We start from the raw sequence: 23,388 nt of genomic DNA on the forward strand, positions 1-23,388 counted from the left end.
ATTTGAATGAATGGGAAGAACGCTTTTGTTTTTGACAACCTCGAAACCAAGGCTTTAGGTTGTATAGAATATATACATAGAACAACCCAACACATCATGTCAAAAACCCTACTTTTAAAGCAATCCAATTAACAAGGTATCTCTCTACGTCTCTTCTCTCAATAAACTAAACCCAACAAAAAGAAGTGAGTCCAATAAATAAATAAATAAACAAAAGTCCCAATTTGATAGGCATTTGTTCTTGGTTGAAGAAAGCAAAGCAAATGCCATATTCATAAAATTTGATTCTTTTGCTTTTGGATTTGATTATATTTGTATGAGGTTTAATAGGACGGTGAGAGACACCATCTAGGCGTTGTTGAGAGGTTCTCCTTGTTGGAAGCCCCACATCGACTAATTTAAGGAATGATCATGGGTTTATAATCAAGAAATATTATCCATTCGCCTTGGTGAGACCCGATGAGATCAGATCCCTCGAACGAAGTTCAGTGATAGGAAGAGAAGACAGCTGGCGGAAGATCTCTATTCATTCATTACCACCCCCTTCTTGTATAGGTTGGGGAAAACATTGGCACGAGGCCTTTTGGGGATGCACAATGAGAGCTTATGCTCAAAGATTCTTCTACGACATCAAACTATGGTACATTTCATCAACACAATGATCTCTTATCAACTAAGCACAAACATTAATAGAAACACCGAAAGCTCGACAATAGTTGTAACACAATTGTCCTATGGACTAGACAAACTTTGTGCCACGCCTATACTCTAAATAGTGTAAAGCATGGATGTGTTTGTGAGGAATAGCAAAGGAAAGAGTGGCTATCAAGGCATGAAATAGGTATTAAGTTCAGTGCATATGAACAAACCCACATGGGTTGTAGGTGGAAAAAAGTAGCGGATTGAAGGAAGCTAGTACAGAATATAGATTCCAAACGAGGGTTCATTATAAACCGAGAAGGTATCGAACTAGCTAGACTTAAAGGGTTCACACAATATTTTAGTATACATCATTTTTTCGTTTGTATCATTCTTTTTATCTTATAATATGTAGGTGAAAGAATCGAATTTCTAATGAATAATATATATTTCTAGAAAAATGGTATTTTGATCTCAAATTAGTCCAAATTCAAAGCTACAATGATGAACTAATGAGCCATTTTTAAAATTTGAATCGTAAGTTGGGTCATTTATAAGAATAAGAAAAGTAAATGAAAGCAAAGAAACGGATAGAAAAGAATTAAAAAGGGAGAGAGAGAGAGAGAGAGATGAGACGAAAATGTTAAGAAAAAACCTTCCTTTCAAATCAATTCAATTCGATTCGATTTCTAGGTTTTCGTTCGAAGCTCTCTGTCTGTTGAACAAAGGGCGGAAAAAGAGAAAAACCCGAGAAACTTCGAATTCGCAGATTGGGTATTGAATGGCCTCGCAAGGGCAGGGAGGAATCGACCCTGCTTTATTGGACGACATTATCAGACGCCTCACCGAAGTCCGGTTAGCGCGACCAGGCAAACAGGTTCAGCTTTCCGAGAACGAAATCAAGCTTCTCTGTGCTTCTTCCAGGGAGGTTTTCGTTCAGCAACCCAATTTGCTCGAGCTCGAAGCACCCATCAAAATCTGCGGTCCGTTTTAATCTGCCCCTTTCGTTTTTTTCTTCTTCTTTCAACACAATGAACTTGATTCTTCGTTCGAAGTCAATCTGTCTCTGACCTAGCTTTGACCCCTCGTGTTTTCTTGGAGGGAGTTGGATTAATATGTTCGATTTAGTTGTTGCTTTGAGAATGATTACATGTTCGTGTGAAGTATGAGATTATGTTTGATGGGTTCCCTTTTTTTCTGTTTCTCGTTTCTTGGTTGTTCTTGATTCTAGTTAACATTGTGCAACTCTCGATTAGCTAGCGTCTTTGATGAACATTGTTGATATGAATCCCCCGAGAATGAACTTTCGATTAGCTAGAGTTCAAGAAGTAGTAGCATGGGGATTCATATCATGAATGAAATCTTTTGTTCTTGTACAAAGAATGGCTTTCATTTTTGTTTTGCACTTGCAGGTGACATTCATGGGCAGTTCTCGGATTTGTTGAGGCTTTTTGAGTATGGGGGGTTTCCTCCTAGTGCGAATTATTTGTTTCTTGGCGACTATGTTGATCGTGGCAAGCAGAGTCTAGAAACCATATGTCTTTTGCTTGCTTACAAGATCAAGTATCCTGAAAACTTTTTCCTTCTTAGAGGAAATCACGAATGCGCTTCTATTAATAGGATTTATGGGTTTTATGATGAATGTAAGCGACGTTTTAATGTGAGACTGTGGAAAGCGTTTACCGACTCGTTCAACTGTCTTCCTGTTGCGGCTTTAATTGATGACAAAATATTGTGTATGCACGGTGGTCTCTCCCCTGATCTCACAAACTTGGATCAAATACGAAACCTGTCTCGTCCGACAGTCATTCCCGACACTGGCTTGCTTTGTGATTTGCTCTGGTCGGATCCTTGTAAAGATGTCAAAGGTTGGGGAATGAATGATAGAGGAGTTTCATACACCTTTGGCCCTGATAAAGTGGCAGAGTTCTTAACAACACATGACTTGGATCTTGTCTGTCGTGCGCATCAGGTAGAATCAGCAACACTTTCGACCTCGCTCATTTTTCTCACTGATTTTTCTTCTCCGAGTTCTGAGATAACTATGTTGTTGGCTTAGGTTGTGGAGGATGGATATGAATTCTTTGCCGATAGACGGCTTGTCACGATATTTTCAGCTCCAAACTACTGTGGTGAATTTGACAATGCCGGTGCTCTGATGAGCGTTGACGAAGAATTGATGTGCTCTTTCCAGATTCTTAAGCCAGCTGACAAAAAGGGTAGTAAATTCATGGTGCCAGCAAGAACGTAATGGCAGAATGCATTTTGTCCTGGTCTTAACCAAGGTAAACTCACCATTGTATCTTTTGGTAAATGCTCCTATTTCTATTTGCGTAAACGCGTTTCATCCTTATTATAGGCTTAATTGCATCCCACATCGGTTCGGGAGGTGAACGAAACATTCTTTATAAGGGTGTGGAAATCTCTCCCTAGCATACACGTTGAGGGAAAACCCAAAGAGACCAAGGCCTTATTTTTTTTCTAGATTGGAGGTCTTTCTCGTTTTCAATGTTTAAGCCACTGCGCGAATCTGCATGTATATGAAATATCAAAACCGGTTTAAACGTTAGTACATTGACCATGTCATGCGTGCTCGGTCCAGCTTCTTCCTTGGTACTCAATGTATCGATTTTCAGGTGGTTGAATAATGCTTGAATTTTACAGGCAGGCAGGCGTGTTTAGCTCTTCAGCTGGGGGAAGTGGTGAGGGGTAACAAAGTTGCTGAGCTTCAAAACATTCTGCAACTCAAGAAGAGAGATACATACATGTATGGTGTGAGTGGTGAGGCCAAATGCAATTATGATGAGCTTAGAAATTTTCTTTGGTAGCATGAGTATGAAATTTTCTTTGGTAGCATGAGTATGAAATTTTCTTTGGTAGCATGAGTATGATTGTAGAATATTAGTACTAACTAAGATTGTGTTGTTGTGGCTACATTTCTATCTAATCAACATTACACTTTTCTTGCTTTATTCATCACTCGCACTATATTTCTTTCTATTATTCTTGACTTGGAGAAATTATTTAATGTAGCTTCTGTTTTTTGTGGTTGTCGCTTCCATAACGGTTAGATATATGAGAGAAACGACGACCACATTGTGGTCAACCCTCTCAATAACTTCTCGTACTATGGTTCGGTAAAGTCGCCCTCGTTACCCTTGTTCTGATATTTCTCACTTCTTTCTTTTTTCCTTTTAAAAAGCTCTTTCATTCCATTGTTTGTTGTGAATCTGAATGAATGATGTTGTTGGACATGCTTGGATATTGATAACGTTATGATGTGTAGTTGTTTTACGAGGTTTGTGTTCGAGGACAGTGAAAGTTCAAACAAAGAGCTGTTGGGTTCGAGAATGTATGCTGTTGTGTAGGGTAGAGTTTGATTATAATTTTACGTTCAGTCGAGTTGACCAAATAAAAAAAATGGCAATATGCTTGAGTCTAATTTTTTGTTTTTCAAAAATTTAACTCAAACTAAAAAAAATTTAACCCGACTATGGTTTATGCGGAGTAATACTTAGTTAAAAAGGGGTTAAATTGACTTATTTAAAACGGCAAGGGTGTGAGGACTCCACAAGTCAAGTCAAGCTATGCCTATTCCGTGCATCTATAGACATTTCTACTCACATCCACTAGGTTTGTAATTACTCTACTTTACTGACACGAGTTTTGTTATCATATCAATGTCCCAACTATGACCTACCTACTCGTGTTCTCATGTTATGTTTTTATTATGTCATCTTGCTTAATTTAAGTGACATGTTGCATCGAATTACCTATCAATTATTTTTTTAGTTCAACTATACGTAGAGATGGAGATTTGAACCTCCAAACTCTTGGTTCATGATATATATATATATATATATATCAAATTTGCGTATGTCAATTTTTTTTTACCCTACCTTCACGTTAAATATATGGCTTATAAAAATAGATATTTTTAATTAAGAAATATAGACAATTAATTCAATTCATGAATTAAAAAAAAATCATTAAAATTTTAATTTATTTAAATCTAGACCAATTCATATAACCCAACTTTATTAATGCAGTACATGTTTATTTTCACATTAAATATTTTTAACAAAAAATTCAACTACTACTATTATTATTATTTTTTTTTTTTTCATATATTCACTAAAAAAATTACAATTAATTAAAAGTCCAAACCCCATGCAAACGTAACTTCCATTTTTCAACTCTGGGCCCACTCTTTTCTCTCGGCGTATCTGATGGTATGCCTTCTCAACCAAAGCTGATACGCCACCGTATTGAAAGCATCCAACGGCTGAGGCGGTGAGTTCCACACAAAATGCTGTGCCGCCGCCGCACCCAGTCTCTTCATTTTTACGAGACTCTCCTCATCCACGCGCCTCAATACTCTCTTCACTCCTTCAATTCCTTTGCCGCCATTGACGAACACCGCCATGTCCTGCCACCGTAACACGTCCATCAACGGCAAGTCCTGAATCGGACGGTCAGAAATAACCACCGGCACACACCCATATCGCAACACCTCCCCAATCCTCAAAACAACACCCCCACCGCCGTATTCAAACAAACAAAAATCACTTTTCCCCAATCTCTCCCCGTAATTCCTCCTCTCCGACGGCGACGACGGCGGCGGCTCAGACTCCATAAAAAACTCAGGATCCTCAATCAACTCCTTCACCAAAACCCGATCTCTCACCCACCCATACCCGACGAAACCCAACACCCTCTCCGTCGCCGGAGCCGGAATCCAAGAAGAAGAAAACTCCGACGAATCGAAAACCGGCGGCAACGTAATGTCCTTATGAGAAATAAAATTCCCAATCGGCACGGGCCCACCAGAGACCTGAATAGCATTCTTCTTCAATTCGACAATGTTCCGATCAGAGACATAGCGAACGCCAGACGACGAGAGAAAGAAGTGATCAGCGCCAAGAGTCCGATTCCAATAGGGCAACTCAGAACGGAGCGTGCGAATCAAACGCGCAAGAGAGCGCGTGGAAGTATCGGGAGAAAAAGGAATAAAAAAGAAGTGCGCGTGGTCAGGATCGTGAGTAGAGTAGGGGCTGTCGAGAAGCGATTTGTAGAAAAGCGATTCGGCAGGGGAAGGAAAGGAGACAGGTTTGAATGGGATGTAGGTGAAGATCTTTAACGTTGTGGACATGGCGTTATAGTTTCTGGAGAAAATGGGGGAGAGATAGGGGGAAGGGGAGGCGGCGGAGAGAAGAGAGAGAGAGAGGAGGAGAGAGAAAGTGATGAAGGAAGCCATTGTTGAAGGATGAGAGAGGGAGGAAGTTGCAGAGGGGAGTTGAGGTTGAAGAAGATGGGATTTGATTAATTGGTATTGGAAAAGTAAGTGAAGAAATTGAATTTTGAATTGGAAATTGGAATTGTCAAATGCGGGCAACGCCACTCTGCCCGCCGCCGCCTCCTCCTCACTGCCTCTTTCCTTACGCCTTTCATCGTAATATTTGGGGTATTTTTCTTCAATTTATTCATTATATATTTTTTTTAAATACATACAATTTTAAAACAAAATGGATTAAGCTAAGCACATGTGATCCGATTCACTAATTAATTTTATTTCATCTTTTTTTAATATTTAGTCAACTTTCGTGTTTATCTATATATATATTTATTTATTTATTTATTTATTTATTTTAAATATATGTTTGTCTTTGTAGTTAATTGTTTTTGACAAAACTTCAAATCAACCTTGAAATAAAATATTCATATATTAAAAGAAGTTTAGAAAATTTAAAATCCATAGCCATGACCCACGTTTTTTTTTTTTTTTTGACATAGTAAAACGTTGAAATAGCCAATGGATGCATCAGGTTGAGTTACGTAAAAAGACTGTAATATTTGACCAAATAGAGAAACCCAAATTACAATAAAAATCATACGTGAAATTCATAAGAAAATTTTTAACATAAGATAAATTTAAGACAACACAAAAAAATTGAGTCACGATATAGAGGAGAGTAGAAGAAGAAAGCCCAAATGGAACTCACCAATCTTGCCCTGTAAAGTTTAGGTCGATCCTATAGTTGGTTTCATTGTGACGTTGGAGTCGACCTTGTTATAGGTCTTTTAAAGAGGCAAGAATTAAACGTGTTCCATTTCAAGACATTCTAATTTAATCTCGTCTAGCTCGTCTTAACCTTATTTAAAGATAAAAAGGTAAGAAATGGAAAGACTATTCTTCTTCCTCATCATTAACCTAGAAGGTTAATTTTCTTACCTAAAGAAGAAAAATGGTCGGAGAAAATTTTATTTTCAACCTTTCTTAATCAAACACAACTTGACAGTTTCCTTTAAAATTATTAATTATTAATTGTTGTCCATTTTTAATATATCGGAAGAAATACGATTCTTATAAAAATAGTATATATTATTTTAGATGTTAATCCTAAACAATAGGGTCTGGGTGGTGTAGTTGGTTATCACGCTAGTCTCACACACTAGAGGTCCCCGGTTCGAACCCGGGCTCAGACATACGTATTTTTCATCTTTTACTTTTTCGAACTGATGGGCATTTATGACTTTTCGTAACCCCTCTTCCATTTGGTTAAATTTTAAGATTTTAATTTTAAAATATATATTCTCTCATAATTTTGAACGTCAATGAACCTAAAAATATTTAATTACCAACAACATGGTGATTAATGATGATCTATTATAATAATAGGTGGCATTAAACATGGTTTAATATTTGATAAATAAATGCATAAAAATAATATTTGTTAAATAATAAAAAAAAAAAACTGTGTACCCTAATCTCAATAATTGAGCTTCTTTTTATTTTAGATTATCTACTAACTAAAATTATTCAAACTGTATTATAAAAATGAATTAAAAAATAATAATGATCCTTTGAATTTTTTTAACTAAAATTAAATACATCTAAAAAAATCTTAAAAACTGATGGATGGTGTACTTCTCCATAATTAAAATGATCTTCGATAATAATAATAATTAATCATAATGCAATCGAATTGAAAATATAGAATTATTTCAATTCAAATATTGATATAATAATATAGTTTAATAAATCTTAGACATCTTGTGATGGTATCCATTGGCGTGTAGACATAGTTAACTAAATTTTAATAATAAAAATTGAAAATATTAGTCTGGGTGGTGTAGTTGGTTATCACGCTAGTCTCACACACTAGAGGTCCCCGTTTCGAACCCGGGCTCAGACACCATTTTCTCCATTTATTCCATTTTCTACTTCGCCCACCATTTTCTCTATTTATTCCATTTTCTATTTCGCCCTTTAACAAATGTCCCTACTTGGGTTCCTTAAAGATCACTTAATATTTTTATTTAAGTTTGGAACTTTTTAATTTATCTTCGAAATTTCAAAACTTTGAATGAGACATCATTAACATATTATGTAAAACTTCTAACCTCTAATTGTTTTTTAACTTCTAATCAATAATTATCATAAATTAATATAATAAAAGTATATATATATATATATAGATATATTGTTGATAATAATTAATTAATAAAAAATTAGCCGACAAATCAATTACGTGACATATTAAATAATCTATATAATAATTCTTATAAAACTTTGATAAATATGTCTTAGAAAACCAAACACATCCACTTATTTGTTGGGATATAATGATATTACAAATATCCTATCCTTTAACTTCAAGAAAAAGTTGTTAAAAAAAATTATTTTAATAAATTGCCGATCTTTGACTTTTTCTTTATTTATTTTATTTCGGTTAAATATAATTTTATCCCTAAAATTATTACGCTAAATTTTTAATTTTATTGAATTATTCGTTAAATTTACATTAAAAGGCATAAATTTTATTTTATGATANTTTTTTTTTTTTTTTTTTTTTTTGGAAAGAATCTAATTATTTTATATTGCAATTAATTCCATGCTTGTCTCGACTTATTTTTAATAAGCTTATAAAATAAAAATGGGATTGTTTAAATAAAATTAAATTCAATAAAAATAATTCTTCAATAATTCAACCCCCAAATGTACGGAATGCACGGGGAGAATTTCTAATGGGCTAGAAGCGGGAGCTTTGCGTTAAGTGATAGTGGTAGGGGCGACATGTCGAAGGGAAAATTTAAGACTATAACCACATGTCGTTCAGCTGACCCATTCAATCATTGAATCTCAACCGCTCAAGAATAATGCATTCGTCGAGGCCCTATGCACCACTTGATTCATGATCGTACAGAAGCCACTGAATGCCTATCGGATCTTCCCGTGGGACCAGCCGCACCTAATCATTTGATCGATGAACAAAACGGTGTCGGAGTTACACGTCATTCAAATATGGGCCCGATAGGATGGAGCGGGCCCATAATTTGAGGCCCAAAATCAAGAAGCGTCAATAGCCCGAATCTCGTGGCTTTGTATAAGCCCTATCCATCAATTCACCACTAACCTTTTATTTATTTTTTATTTTTTAAAAGACAATTTATTTAGTGGTTGAGATTTCATCATGTGTTGTTTCTGTAACGCTTTTCTATTCGATATATTCAAGCTTTTTTAAAATATCATAATTTTAACCACTTTTACCCCTTTTTGGTACTCAATTTTCATTAAAAAAAATAAATATATAAATAAATAAAATAAACGAACTATTGGCAAAATAGACAGGACCCCACACCGATGACGTATATAGGTGCGTTAAAGGGGTCCAGTAGCTGAAACCAAAACGTGGCAATTCATAATGATTAGACTTCGAGCGAATTTCCGACACGTGGAAGGCCAAGAAACTGCCACGACACAGACCAAACATGGCCTGTGAAGGTTTGAGGGGGGAAAAAGGAGCTGACCTTCCAGAAACTTCCCGGTAATTCCTGGCTACAAATCATTGAGGGATCTGATGGCTCAAATCGCGCCATGTGTCAAGAGTACCACATAAGCATCCGACGTGGCACTCTCCATTCCCCTGAAAATGATACGNTATTTTGATTTTAGGTTTTTTAGTTCTTTACTCTTTTCTTTATTTTTTTTTTTTAGTGTGTTGAACTTAGGGCACTTCATTCTTCTTCCATATCACTTCCTCAAGTCCACCAAACTCCAAATTGAAATTGCTCTCTGCTTGCGTGGAAACCGCACCAAAATCCGAGACCTCGAAAGAAACTGGCACCTTTGCTTTGTTGGATCTTTCGTAATTTACTCTTTTTCTTTGGAGTAAATCGATATGATTGGCGAGGGGAACAGAGGAGAAGAAGGGATAGTGAAAATGGAAGAGGATGTTAAAGAGAACAAGATTGTGTTTATGTGGGGGTATCTTCCCGGAGCTTTGCCGCAGAGGACACCGTTGCTGTGTCCGGTGGTGGTTCGACTTCCGGGAAAGGATGACACTGACGGTCAAGTTTGGAGGGATGTCTGTGGTGGCGGTTGTGGGTTCGCCATGGCCATTTCTGGTGATTTTTCTTTGAATCATCTTTTCTTTTCTTTTTTGTTATTATTTTTGGGATTGTGTGTATGTGTGTGTGTGTCTTCTTCTGGTTGGTGTCGGGGTTTTGTGAGTTCTTGCATTGCTGGATTTTGTTGATATGGTGAATGTAAGTCTATTATGTTGTGGGGTGTGCTTTTTGGCGGCTGAAATTTTGTTCAATGTAGCGAGGAAGTGAGTTTTGAGTTCTTGGGGATTTTGGAAATCTGAAAATGCTTGTTCTGAAATGGTTAATACTCAAAACTCATTTTGCTTCAGAGTTTTTGCTTGTTTTCGATGTTTTGTTTTGATTGAACTTATATTTGCATAGAGCGAATAGAGTTCTTTTTTGTTCCCCTGTAATTTCTGAGCGAGGTGCTGATTTTTATTCGTCTTGACTCAATCTGTATTCTTTCCTGTGAGTTTTTTCTTTCCCTTCTCTAGATTGAAGCGGTGTATCTTCTTCTTTTTATTTGACGAGGAATTGTTGTTTCTTATGCATTGTTTTTCTTCTTTAATCCATAACAATTTTACTTCCCAATGTCTTTTCAGTTATTGATCTGTGTAGTTCTATTAATTACATTTTGTTCTCTATCGTGTACTCAACACTTCATTTAACTACCGGTCCTCACGTTTGTTGCCTTCAATGATTGTTTATGACTGCGAATAATGGATTATATAGTTTACATTGTAGTTCTTTCTTTTATTTGATATTTACTCTTATGTTTTTCTCATTTAATCAGCATCTGGAAAACTCATTACATGGGGCTCTACAGATGATCTTGGTCAAAGCTATGTGACATCTGGGAAGCATGGGGTATAAGCCATACACAATGTGCATTGAATTTAAATGTTTTACAGTTAGTTCTTAATGTTCTTACCTGTGAGCATATTTCAATGTTTTTCTCAAGGAAACTCCGGAGCCTTTTCCTCTTCCAACAGAAGTTTCTATAGTAAAAGCAGCAGCTGGTTGGGCCCATTGTGTTGCAATTACAGGTAAACCATTTCTAGTGATTTTAAAGCGCGAGACGCATCATTTTCTTAAGCGCAAAGTCCCCCCCCCCAAATAATGGTAATAATAATAAATGCACACAATAGAAAATGTAAATTAATTTTTATATATGAAGGAATTAGATGGCTTGCCATTTAGAGAAAAGAGGATTTTTATTTCCTATGAGATCTGTGAGATGGTTTGAATGATTATTGTATTGCTAAGTGAACCTGTCTAGTGCATTTTCTACTGTGTATGTACAGATAGAGGAGAGGTCTACACATGGGGATGGAAAGAATGTGTTCCCTCTGGAAAGATCTTGGGTGATCTGTCTGTTGGGGCTGGCTATGAAAAGGATGTATTAGAAAGGCAGTCCTCTTCCGTGATAGATCAAGGTACTGCACGAACTTAGTTATCATAAGGGGATCTTCAAAGTTTTTCTCACTGCCCTTTCATGTTCTTTGTGGCAGCAAGTCCTCGTTTACAAGCTGCACGATCTACTGGTGGTGTTGTTTCCAATATTGAAGCTAGAGGTGGTGGAGCAGAAAGTACAAAGAGGAGACGGGTTTCATCGGCAAAGCTTGCAGCTGAGAGCTCGTCGTCAAGTGATGACACTCTCTCTGCACTTCCCTGTCTTGTCACTCTTAATCCTGGGGTGAGAATAACCTCTGTATCAGCTGGAGGGCGTCATACGCTAGCATTGTCAGGTAAGTCTGGTTTAGTATATATAAATTCTGTCCACTCGTCCCCCTCATGTATTCGAACTCAATTTGGTCCAAACTTTTCCTAGCTGATTCTATTTGATCCACTTAAGTTGTATTTTGGAGTCATAAAAAATTAATTGGTCAAGGAACTTGGAATACTTTATTAGAATAACATGAAATACAAAGCATATAATGCACCCTAATGTCTTCAAAGTTTCAGATATGGGACAGGTCTGGGGTTGGGGCTATGGTGGAGAAGGACAGCTAGGTTTGGGTTCCCGCATACGTATGGTTTCCTCTCCACATCCTATACCTTGCATCGAGTCGCCTTCTTTTGGCAAAGATAGAGCCATGGCTCTTGCTCGAGGAAGTGCAAGTTTAGAGGGTCACGGTAGTAGAATTCCAGGAAGCTATGTGAAGGGAATTGCTTGTGGAGGACGTCATAGTGCAGCAGTTACAGGTTTTGTGATGTTTCTTTTCCTGACATAAAGTAGCTGCATAAACTTTCTGTTGCTTCATCTGTCGCTGTATCCTTACGAAATATGATGCTGGATTAACCTATACATCTATGTTTGTCATATTGTCCACTTTTAAGTGATAAGCTTCATGTATTTGATTTTTTATGCCACAGATGCTGGAGCGCTGCTAACATTCGGTTGGGGACTGTATGGACAGGTGAATTTATCATGTTAATCACGTGCTTCATTTCGTTTTAGTACTTTCCTTCTGCCGTCTTCATTCCATTCCATCACTTTTCATTGTGAGAATTTCCTTTTTGTTACATGATCATGCGTACTTCATTTGCGGTAAGACAATATGTGGGCATCTTTCTTGTGCTGGTTGTTCATGCCTTAGCCTTTTCCACCGTGAAGTACGCTATTACAATTTGGTGTGCTAGACATGTTCTATTCATTAATTTCTTTTTCTGTTCTTTTTCACTTATTACCTAATAGCCATGTCTATTTCATTTGCAAGTTAAATAGTTTGATCCTTTATACGACCCAACATCAGCTGGAGTTTAATATTTTGACAATTGATCAATCTTCAGAATCCATCTGTAGGTAAAGTAGAAAATGGTGGAGAAAAAGATACGTAGATCAAGATCAAGTTCAATTGAAAAGAGATAATTCTTTCTGTTCCTTTTCCTGGACTTTATCTCTACTTCTTGTGCTGCTGCTATATTTTTGGCTTAATTTATGTCTTACAGTGTGGGCAAGGGTGTACAGATGATGAGTTAAGTCCAACATGTGTATCCTCGTTACTCGGTATCCGGATCGAGAGTGTTGCTGCTGGACTGTGGCACACAGTCTGTATATCTGCTGATGGTGATGTATACTCATTTGGAGGAAATCAGTTTGGGCAGTTAGGAACAGGTGCTGATCAAGCTGAGGTATGCTTTACTAACCGCTTCAACTTGTCAGATCATGCCAGCAGGCATCCTCGATCAGATTTCTATGATAGTATGCATTCTAAAGCAGAACAAAGTAATTTATGGCTATGTCTTTTGTTTCCAACCATTCATTCAGACACTTCCAAGACTTCTAGATGCAGCAAGTGTGGAAAATGTAAACGCAAAGGTTGTATCGTGTGGGGCTCGTCATAGTGCTATAGTAACAGGTACTTCATTGTTTACTTGGTACTATTCTATGTGCTTTTTGATTCATAAGACCCAGTCTTTAATTTACTGGGATGAAAAAGTTCAAATTTCTGAACTTTAAATTAGAAGTGAGAAATTATAAGCAATAATGGTACAGAAGTCCAAAGCTTGTTGGTGCTTCCGGTGGGAATTCACAAAACTTTAGGAACAGACTAAAAGCTAGTCATCATCAAATATGAGATCCCACATCGGTTGGTGAGGGGAACAAAGCATTCCTTATAAGGGTGTGGAAATCAATCCATAGCAGTTGCGTTTTAAAACCTTGAGGGGAAGCTCGAAAGGGAAATCCCAAAGAGACAATATGTGCCATCGGTGGGTTTGGGCTGTATCAGATGGTATCATAGCCAGACACTGGGCGGTGTGTCAGCGAGGACGCTAGGCCCTCAAAGGGGGTGGATTGCGAGATCCCACGTCAGTTGGAGAGGGGAATTGGAAACTTCTCCCTTACATACGCATTTTAAAATCTTGAGGGGAAGCCCGAAAGGGAAAGTCCAAAGAGGACAATATCTGCTAATGGTGGGCTTGGGCTTGATGGCATTATTTGTTGGGGAGAGATAGACATTTTATGTTGGAACTTCATAGAAGATCTAGTCGATCTGTGTTTTTTTTCTTCTTTTAAACCTCTAGGTTCTGAAGAAATTGTCTGTTTAGAAGACATCTAGTAGAACGCAAGGAAGAAAGGAGGAAGATATACCTGTTTAAGTCGAAGGGTCACCAAAAACTTCTAAAGAACTATGTTATAACTGGACTTCTCTAAACTTTATGCACTATATTTGAAGAATTTGGATTGTTGGATACTCATTTTTGTGATATTCATTCTAACGTCTTCTTTCTCCAATTTCTAGACAATGGGAAAGTGTTCTGCTGGGGTTGGAACAAGTATGGCCAGGTATGTTGGTTTGATTCCTTGTTTTCTTGTTCCTTAAAAATACTGTCACAAATATTCTGCAGTTTTTCATGTCCTCTTCATAAATGCATGTTTATAAGTTGTTTTCTTAGAAGTTTCCATTTACACACTGCAGCTGGGTTTGGGTGATGTAATTGACCGTAATATCCCTGTTGAAGTCCCGATCGAAAATTGCACTCCTACGAACGTTGCCTGTGGATGGTGGCACACCCTGCTTCTGGCCGAATCACCCACCTGAATTCCGACCCTCTTTCCGACATTGGACAAAGTTTTGTTAGTTAGCTGCCCCTCCTTTCAAAATGTTAGATTCAATTGTAAATGCATAGACAATAGCTTTCATCCATGTGCATGTACATTTATGTATGTACTCATTCTTTAATGGTCAGAGGCTATTAGGAAGAAATCCTATAAAGTAGTAATGGGGACAGTAGATAGCAGTTCCTGATTGAGGTAGATTATATTTATACCACATCTTATAAGTTAGAACACTTTCTCTTATATTCAAGTGTTTTAGGCTTATAAATGGTGATTTGAAGGATCTTGATGTAATATCATAACTATCACTATAAAGTTTTCTTTTGGTGGATAATATGTTAGACGAGTTTGTTGGTTTTGGAGTAAAATATGTTTCGTCCTCAATATGCTGCATTGACCTTTCTTTTTTCTTTCTTTTTTCTGCTTATATTTGGGATGATGGTCTCGATTCATGCATTACCATAGGCGAATAATATGTTTGACATCTTACAGTCAAGAGTTCCATTGCCATATCAAATATATTTAAGATAATGTACTATTTCTAGTTCGGTTAAATAATTTTTCTTTAACTGATTTTTTATTGGTTTGTAGGGCGAATGAATGAATTGCACTAGTTCTATTGGTTGAATTAAAACAAAGTATTATGTAGAACGTGTAAAGTATTATAGAAGTTATTGTAGAGATCCAGCACCTGTTTGAGAGAGATTCGGGATCATGAACGATAACGGAAGGATGGCTGATGAATTTGAGGTGGGGGATTACGAACCTGAGTTTACGGAGAGTTGGGTGAATGAAAGAATTCTTAGATAATGTGGCCCTGTTGGTATCATGGATGAGCTTCAGGCAATCAGAAAGGCGATGGGTTGGCGTGTTACCTCCGAAGGATCCCATGCGAGCTGTAGGATACTGATCGGGGGAAAACGCCTCCTGCGTGCGTGAAGATTTCTGGACATCTTAAGCACAGTTTCTTCAGCTCATTCCTGAAAATGAGAATCAGGTAAACACAGGCTAATGTCCATCTCCAGAGGCCAAGAAAGCATCAAACTAATGCATACTTCGGTATAAAGAGAATGTGACATAGCATCATTGCAGAACTAGAGATTGTGCAACAATTCATCATACTCATCAATTATCATTAACGCATTCAATCACTCTGAAAAGATTTTGCTGTAGTGCCGCCATTGCTGTTTATATGCATTTGTTCTGATATCTACAATAAAATTGTGGGCCAGTTTGCGCTTATGACCTTTTGAAGGTAGATCACTAAAAATGTCCTAAAACTTCAGGTGCAATTGAAGGGCATTACTTGAAATCTATTTTCTATTGACATGTTTCGAGTCGATGATCAACTGAAAGGGTTTAAACCAACAAGATAGGAACAGAAATTAAAGACAAATGAAAACCAGAGGGCCACAATGCTAATGTGAGACAACGAGAAAGTAAATGATGGAATCCACGAATAGGCCATTTGCTGTAATTGTTTAACTCGCAAGTTAAATTAAATGCCAATGCTAGAAATTCTATACCCCATCTAGTCATACTTGGTCTTTAACCTCGATGGAGGAGACAGAATAAAGGTATAGATTAACAGAAAAATGGGGTATCATTACAAGCAATGTCTCTCAACTAAAAATGGGATATTAATGGCTTGAGTGACCTCCCTATCAAACCCCAGCTGTGTAAGCACAAAGAAATGCAACGAAAAGGATAATGTAACAGAGAATGGCCATGTGGGGAGCAATTGAGCTTTCTTAGCCAAGTATGTGTACAAAAGCAAAGGTCAAACAATGTAGTTCACAGTACCTGTCTCTGAAATCTTGGCCTCCACTTTTGCTGGCCTTGACCATTAGAGCTCCTCGAGGGTTTTGAGGGCTCCCCCACTTTCGAACTGTTAGGATTGCTCACACGTACGCCATTCGGGGGTTTGTGTTGAACTGATGGGCGAGACTGTGTGGTTCCAGTATGGGGTACCTGTGCGTTGATTGAGGGGGAGTTTCCCATAGTGAACCTTGGGGCATTGTTTTGGAACTGATGTTGAATATATGGGCGGGAGTGTGTAACTCTGGCTTGGTGAAACTGTGGACGAATTGGGGGGTAATTACCAATATTAAACGCTGGGACACTAGCAGATCCAGATGACTTAATGATCAATTGCGATACATGAGGTCGGGCTAAATCATTTAGGATATAATTTGGATGCAGATGAGCTGAGGTGAGCCTAAAATGGGTGCTCTGAAATGCTTCAGAAATCTTCATCAATTGCCTCGCATTAATACCCCTGGCTGTATTTTCTGGTTGCTCAAATGGATCTTCAATCTGTACAGCCATCCCGAACCCCACCACAACATCAGAGCATAGGCAAATGAAATGCCGCTTATGTTAAGCATGAGATGACATAAAGAGAGGGAGAGAGACATTACAAATATCGTATATGTTTTTGGCAACCATCTCATATTGCTTTCTATTTCCAACCATTGTCCCGTGTAAGGACAAATTCCTAGCTCCGATGCCTTTGAACTTAAATCTGAAAACTGCACAAGACAAAGCAATAACAATGAAAGATTGTGATAGTTACAGAGACAACAAACATGACTAGCTAGCTAATTATCATCACAAAATCAGGTGCCAAAACAATATAATTATTGCATGCTCTATTTAACTAGAAGCTGAAATGGATCATTTTACAAAAGTATAGAGATTATAATTGAACAAATGTTAAAACTAACAAGATGCAAGAACAATAATTTAACTAAGATATTACCTTTGCAAGGAATGAAATGAAAAGGTCAGACAAAGAACTTTTGTTGACTGTTCTTGATTTGAACCTGGCTATGTTGGCTGCACATGTCTGTGCAATTTCTTGCTCAACTTCAGCCCTCACACCTGGTTAAATACATACATGCCACATTACTTCGTATTTCAATTCATAAACTAATATTTTAGACTTATTGATCGGTCTCATTTCTTTTATGCACAACACCTCGACTAATACACACGAGTATTCCTTTGAGTTACAAATGTATTTGCACAAGTTCTAAGTACATAATTGACCTTAGCATAGCTTAATTGATTAAAGGATTAGAAACACCTATCATTCGAATGTTCATAAGCATTCCTCATCCTTGCCAGATAAAGCAATTAAGAATGCACAAGACAACAAATTCTAAGCAAAAGTACCTTTGAGATTGTCGGCAACATTTCCTGGATATATGTCTTTAAGAGGAGGAAAGATGGCCGGGGAGCATGTCTGCAAAAAACTTCAAGTAAGCTAGTGAAGGAAGAAAAAAAAAAGCAGAAATCGAAGATCGCCCAAGAAGGGCATGAACAATGGATTCAAGTATGTCATAGCAGATATGTACTAAGCTCAAGCAATCTAAGATGTAAGGTTCATAAATTTTAGCATTTGACAAAACAGCATTGGAAGAAAAACCACCTGCAAATGAAAGATCACAAGCAAACTGAGAGAGTATGAATTGAAAGTCCCCTGTTTTGGATTGTTGATGTCATGTGCTTTTGCCCATTCTTTGACCTACACAAAGCTAGAGAGGATAATTACTACATTGAAGCACTTTTTGGAAAGGGAGTTGACAAGTTCGACAATGCCAAAAGAACATACAAGCATAACCATATCATGGAAGCGCCCATCTATGTCATTAAGCCACAACAAAATTTTAGACTTGATTTGCCCCACAAGATTATCAATGGAAATATCACAAGAAATGTTGTGCTGAATATTTTCGATCTTCAAAATGGGAACTCTTGCATGAGCGATTAATTGTAGCTTGTACCATCCACCTGCAGAAAGAAATTCTCAAGGAATAAGAAAACATAAATCCAAAAGAAATCGATCCTCCCGCGCAGCCAACACTCACCACACTCGGAGTAACCCGATTATAACTAGGCAGGCTGGTCCTGTAGCAAGGTGGCTAACACATTCTATTGCTAAAAAATAACCTATATTCATTATACACCAGGATACCAACCTCCTTTTCTATTTGTGGCAATGACTTGGGAACTCTATATGGTAAAAAGGAAACAATACTTCATGATGTAAAGAAAGATTTAACCTAAACGTTCCTAGCAATGTCTTACGAGTTCCTAAGTTAGCAAATTATGGGGAGAAAATGAAAGAAGTAAAATGTATTAGAAGAGCACCTTTTTTCCACAATGCTTTTTGAACATCTTTCAGTAAAGTCTGCTTAAGCTTCTTCCCCGCAGTTGAAACATAAGAACCATTGTGCAATTGAACAGAGATATCCAAGTCTCCCCAACGAGAAAATAGGTTAGATACAAAGGACCCAAACGGGTCAATTGTTGCACCTGATTTGACCAGATAACCAAAATCTCATATATGAAAAGCTAACAACCTCAAGTCACAATGTCATGTCATTGGTTGAACAAAGTTTGAAAAAAGTAACTCTGAAGATCACAAGAAGAACCTCGCAGAATTTCAACAGATTGCACGACATCCCGCAACTCGTTAATGATTTGAAACCGCGCTGCCCAATCATCTTGCAACGGCTCAACCGCAGTTAGTATATCCTTGATGACACGATCCAGCATGTAACCATTCATTTTGACTGTCTATAAATACAGACACAATCTCAAGGTGTCAACAAGCAACAATCTGCAAGAGAATCAGACGAAGTTAAAGCAAAATGCTAATCTCACAAAAATGAAAGCGTTATGAAATTGCAATTGTTGTTCTCCACCTCAAGTTCTCTGCATAATTTAGTGTCTTCCTCGAGTACTTCTACTTGCTCTAAATCGAAGTCGAATTCTGAAACAAGCATCCACAACTCAACAAATTCAAATAAAACCAGTTTCGGAGAATTCAGCTAATATGGGAATGATGAAGCATCTACAACTAAAAACCCCCCACAATCCCAAACACAATACACAAAGCAAGTAAGATTTAAAACACCCACTTTACGTAACAAAACCTGGTTGAATTTCAATCAGAACTCAAAAATTAAGAGAAATCAAGATAAACTCATCAGAAAAAAGGAAACAAGAAACGATTACCCAAAGCAAAAAGGCGAGAATCAAAGATGAAAAGGGTGAATACCCCGAAGCCTCTTGCGCTATTTAATGATCTTCTGGGTCAGCCAATGAAGATGGCCTTGCCTAACCACTTACTTTCTTTATAGTCAAATGGAGTTGAAGAGACAGTACCGAGAAGAGCTTTGCTTAGGTAGAAGGGTTTCGTTGGTTGTTGGGTACAGGGCCAGAGGTCAATTTAAGGTCGTCATTTATATTTTCTTTTTTTTTCTTTTTATTTTTTGTCCAATTTATCAGAATATATATATATATATATATATCAACTCGAATTTATTAAAATGTGATCTATGACGTCAAAGAACGGTTGAAGATTCCTAAGATCTCAAATCTAGAACACGATAACGTATAATCTCGTTAATCATGTGCACAACAATCGCGTGTCTAATTTCTGGATCGAGTATTACCTTTTTTGGATAAACTAAATTATCTGTTCCGTGATGACGCTCCACTATTATGATGATATTAAATATTGTTTTGTTTTTTTATCGATTTTTCTTTCCTTTTTCTTAAATGAATAACTAAATTTAAAACTAAAATAAAATATAAAGACCCAAATGAAATTTAAAACATAAAACAAATTTGATGAATATGGATGCAATCATGATGGGCACTCTCAGGCTCCAAGTGATATGTGCATACCAGGGTGCAGCCCAATGGCTGCTCATATTGGCCTTGGCCCATTCACAACCTAACACTTTTGTGCCACCATGGCTAACTTTTTTTTTTTATAAAAAATGTGTCGTTCCCCTCTCTAATTAAATAAAGAAATTTTGTAAGACTTTAAATGGTCGACAAACAACGCTCAATTTTGCTACTTCACTTTGTCACTAGTGTTGTTTATATCCAATCTCATGGCTATGTTCGTGGATGTCTAGTAATAAAAAGTTTTAATAACATGCTTAAACTAAAAAAGAAGTCTAAAAAATACTGTATTTTGTCACTTAACTTTTAACAGTGTTTCAAAAATACCCTTTCACTAATTCTCTTAAAAATTTAAAAAGTTCAAAAATACCCTTACCATTAATATTAAGCTAAAAAAATACCATAAAAATTTAAAAATAACATTAACTTCCTTCACAATCATAAAAAAAATGTTCAAAACAATCATTATCGTCAACTTATGGACGAAAAATGTATATTAACATCTTAGATTATCTCAAAATTTTTTAATATTACTTTTAAAAGTTGACGGATAAAAATATTTTTGAATTTTTTTTTTAAAGAAATACGTGCTGTTATCCAAAAAGTAAAATCAAGTGAACCAAACATGGAAGACAGTGTTGTAGCCATATATATAGAGAGAGAGAGACAAAGAAATTAGAACAAAAAAAAGAAAAAGGTAAGTTCACGTGAGAAACCAATAAATAATATAAATAATATAAATAAATAAATAAAAGCAAAAGGGTTTACAAATCCCAAAACAAAGGCTAATACAACGAAAGCTTCAGACCCCAAAAAAAGAAAACCCCATAAATGAGAATGAGAGAAAAAGAAGAAGAAGAAGAAGAAGAAGAAAAGAAAGGTGGTGAGCATTTATTCCCCGCAACCTGTTCGACGAAATTCCCCAATGAACCTTCCAAGCAAAACAGCTCCATAAATATGGCGCATAGGCATCACTGCAACAGCCAAAATAGGCATATAGCATATCAATCAAGCCCAGCCTCGGCCATGTGCAATCTCTGAGACCCTTCTTTCTCTTTTCACCTCTTTCAAATATCTCTTACACACACCAGGCAATTCTGAGCCTCTTCCTCTAAATTCTCTCCCATTCTTATGTCAAAGTGACTCCACTACTTTGAAAATTCCCTCTATGTACACCAATGCTCTCTCCCCCTCACAAACCCATTTAACTCATAACTCATGTTTCCTCAATTTTCCTTATGGAGAACAAGTCAATGGAATGAACAACACTCCTTTCTTTTTTGCCTATATTATGCCCCCTCCTGTGTAATCCAAACCCACCTCCCTACCTCCCTACCTCCCTCTGTTGTTGTGTGAAATCCTCCCCACGTCGGTTGGAGTACGGGAATAAAACACTCTCATTAACAAACACATTTTAAAACTGTGAGGCTGATTGCGATACATAACGGGCCAAAGCATACAATATGTTACTATCGGTGAGCTTAGGCTGTTACAAATGATATCAGAGCTAGACATGGGGCAGTGTGTCAATAAAGATTGTGAGATCCTATATCGACTGGAAGGGAGCACAAAACATTCCTTATAAGGGTGTGGAAACCTCTCCCTAACAAACGCGTTTTAAAACTGAGGCTGACATCGATATGTAACGAGTCAAAGCAGACAATATCTGCTCGTACTGAGTTTGAACTGTTGCAAATGGTATCAGAGCTAGACACGGGACGGTGTGTCAATAAAGATGTTGGACCCCAAATGGGTGGATTGTGAGATCTCAACATCGATTGGAGGGGAGAACAAAACATTTCTTATAAGAGTGTGGAAACCTCTCCTTAACAAACGCATTTTAAAATCGTGAGGCTGACTTCGATACGTAATGGGCCAAAGCGGACAATATCTGCTCGCAGTGAGTTTGAACTGTTACAAAAGATATAAGAGCTAGACACGGGGCGGTGTGTAAGCAAGGACGCTGACATCATCGGTTAGGGAGAGGAACAAAACATTGGTTATAAAGGTGTAGAAACCTCTCCCTAATATACACGTTTTAAAACAGTAATTAACAGCAATACGTAACGGGTCAAAGCGGAGAGGTGGGCTTGACTATTACATGTTGTCTGTAAGGCCATATTCTTTAGGTTTGATCCATGGTTGAGACCAAAAAGACATTATCCAGAACCACAGGAGCTGTCGTAGGTTTAGAAAGACAAATCTAGTTCCTCAAACACAGAACAACGATAGCCAAAAAAGAAAACATTAACGTTTAACAACATCGAGAAAAGAGTTGAAAAGTAAGGTTACATGCACATGCCTACACCCAGCTATGGGATTAATGATTATCCACCTTAGTTTAAACAAAAAAATAAACAATAGGGTTGAATTCTAATGTTACATGCATAGGTATTGAATTTGAAAACCATAGGTTTGTTCGTATATATCAACAATATTGTGTATATATAAAGACATAGACCACATACACAGTATCTTAAAGCAACACAACCACAAAAAGGACGCGTAAATAGTGGCACTGATGGAGAGACAAGACTTTTTTGTTGTCTTTTTTACATAAACTAATCTTTCCACTTTTTAAATTGTTAATAACATACGGTTTGTAACCGCTCAAGTCCACTGCTAACAAATATTGTCCATTTCAACTCATTATGTATCGTCATCAGCTTCAACAGCGGAGAGGGTTTCATATTTTTATAGAGAATGTTTCGTTTCACTTGCATACATCTGCTTCTAATATCATTTGTAACGACTCAAGTTTAGTGTTAGTAAATATTGTCTGTTATGTATCGTTATTAGTCTCACAGTTTTAAAACACGTCTACTAGGGAGATGTTTCTACAGGGGAGGCTTCTTTGTTCTCATCTCCAACTAACATGGATCTCGGGCCTTAGTAGGTTATAATTTTACTTATTTTGAGAAGACATGTAGTGAGAGAAAAAGAAGGGAATTTATGGGGAATGAAAAGGAAAAAGAGAAGAAGATGGTAAGGTAATAAAACAGTTAAAAGGGTATTTCAAGGTGGTGAGGTATGTTCCTTACTATCAGTCATCTGGGGGATGTTAATGTAGCTGACTGTGACCTTTTAATATCAGAAGTTACTATCTATTTTAT

General features: G+C 37.1%; 4 protein-coding genes and 2 non-coding genes across 7 annotated transcripts; 4 read left to right on the forward strand and 2 right to left on the reverse strand.

Moving 5' to 3' along the window:
* The first annotated feature begins 1,234 nt into the window (after nt 1-1,234).
* On the forward strand, nt 1,235-3,611 carry LOC111805727 (serine/threonine-protein phosphatase PP1 isozyme 4-like). The gene is made up of 4 exons (XM_023690939.1): nt 1,235-1,622; nt 2,052-2,611; nt 2,699-2,924; nt 3,304-3,611. The coding sequence occupies exons 1-3, from the start codon at nt 1,421-1,423 to the stop codon at nt 2,888-2,890; spliced, it is 954 nt and encodes a 317-aa protein (XP_023546707.1). The 5' UTR covers nt 1,235-1,420; the 3' UTR covers nt 2,891-2,924; nt 3,304-3,611.
* A 1,220-nt stretch (nt 3,612-4,831) lies between these two features.
* LOC111802028 (probable glycosyltransferase At5g03795) lies at nt 4,832-5,791 on the reverse strand. Its single transcript, XM_023686289.1, has one exon. The coding sequence runs from the start codon at nt 5,789-5,791 to the stop codon at nt 4,832-4,834; it is 960 nt and encodes a 319-aa protein (XP_023542057.1).
* A 1,260-nt stretch (nt 5,792-7,051) lies between these two features.
* Nucleotides 7,052-7,125, forward strand: TRNAV-CAC. Its single transcript has one exon. It is a non-coding gene; the product is annotated as a tRNA-Val (tRNA).
* A 636-nt stretch (nt 7,126-7,761) lies between these two features.
* Nucleotides 7,762-7,835, forward strand: TRNAV-CAC. Its single transcript has one exon. It is a non-coding gene; the product is annotated as a tRNA-Val (tRNA).
* Nucleotides 7,836-9,647: 1,812 nt separating this feature from the next.
* On the forward strand, nt 9,648-14,956 carry LOC111801933 (ultraviolet-B receptor UVR8-like). Its single transcript, XM_023686177.1, has 11 exons — nt 9,648-10,047; nt 10,802-10,875; nt 10,970-11,054; nt 11,313-11,444; nt 11,520-11,756; nt 11,974-12,213; nt 12,385-12,428; nt 12,961-13,143; nt 13,280-13,370; nt 14,256-14,299; nt 14,433-14,956. The coding sequence occupies exons 1-11, from the start codon at nt 9,822-9,824 to the stop codon at nt 14,553-14,555; spliced, it is 1,479 nt and encodes a 492-aa protein (XP_023541945.1). The 5' UTR covers nt 9,648-9,821; the 3' UTR covers nt 14,556-14,956.
* A 1,060-nt stretch (nt 14,957-16,016) lies between these two features.
* Nucleotides 16,017-19,781, reverse strand: LOC111811158 (protein HESO1). 2 transcript variants are annotated; one of them, XM_023697917.1, is made up of 10 exons: nt 19,641-19,781; nt 19,285-19,352; nt 19,012-19,199; nt 18,728-18,892; nt 18,189-18,367; nt 18,006-18,101; nt 17,750-17,819; nt 17,334-17,455; nt 16,993-17,103; nt 16,017-16,888 (listed from the first exon to the last, which is right to left on the reverse strand). In XM_023697917.1, exons 3-10 carry the CDS (start codon nt 19,145-19,147, stop codon nt 16,367-16,369), a joined length of 1,401 nt encoding a protein of 466 aa, XP_023553685.1. In that variant the 5' UTR covers nt 19,148-19,199; nt 19,285-19,352; nt 19,641-19,781; the 3' UTR covers nt 16,017-16,366. The 2 variants fall into 2 exon arrangements, with proteins under 2 accessions (XP_023553685.1, XP_023553678.1); XM_023697910.1 differs by having other exon boundaries at nt 19,598-19,781.
* Between the last annotated feature and the right edge of the window lie 3,607 nt (nt 19,782-23,388).

Source organism: Cucurbita pepo, chromosome LG01 (genome assembly GCF_002806865.2).
Source record: "Cucurbita pepo subsp. pepo cultivar mu-cu-16 chromosome LG01, ASM280686v2, whole genome shotgun sequence".
Taxonomy (NCBI): domain Eukaryota; kingdom Viridiplantae; phylum Streptophyta; class Magnoliopsida; order Cucurbitales; family Cucurbitaceae; genus Cucurbita; species Cucurbita pepo.

Excerpts from the sequence above, each read along its gene's own strand:
- LOC111805727 (XM_023690939.1), top strand. The coding sequence starts at position 1,421 with ATGGCCTCGCAAGGGCAGGGAGGAATCGACCCTGCTTTATTGGACGAC. Across the intron at positions 1,623-2,051 it reads AGCACCCATCAAAATCTGCG|GTGACATTCATGGGCAGTTC; the intron begins GTCCGTTTTAAT and ends TTGCACTTGCAG. Across the intron at positions 2,612-2,698 it reads TTGTCTGTCGTGCGCATCAG|GTTGTGGAGGATGGATATGA; the intron begins GTAGAATCAGCA and ends TTGTTGGCTTAG.
- LOC111802028 (XM_023686289.1), bottom strand. The coding sequence starts at position 5,791 with ATGTCCACAACGTTAAAGATCTTCACCTACATCCCATTCAAACCTGTC.
- LOC111801933 (XM_023686177.1), top strand. The coding sequence starts at position 9,822 with ATGATTGGCGAGGGGAACAGAGGAGAAGAAGGGATAGTGAAAATGGAA. Across the intron at positions 12,214-12,384 it reads TCATAGTGCAGCAGTTACAG|ATGCTGGAGCGCTGCTAACA; the intron begins GTTTTGTGATGT and ends TTTATGCCACAG. Across the intron at positions 13,371-14,255 it reads TCATAGTGCTATAGTAACAG|ACAATGGGAAAGTGTTCTGC; the intron begins GTACTTCATTGT and ends TCCAATTTCTAG.
- LOC111811158 (XM_023697917.1), bottom strand. The coding sequence starts at position 19,147 with ATGAATGGTTACATGCTGGATCGTGTCATCAAGGATATACTAACTGCG. Across the intron at positions 18,893-19,011 it reads ATCTGTTGAAATTCTGCGAG|GTGCAACAATTGACCCGTTT; the intron begins GTTCTTCTTGTG and ends TGGTCAAATCAG. Across the intron at positions 18,368-18,727 it reads AAAAGCATTGTGGAAAAAAG|GTGGATGGTACAAGCTACAA; the intron begins GTGCTCTTCTAA and ends TTCTTTCTGCAG.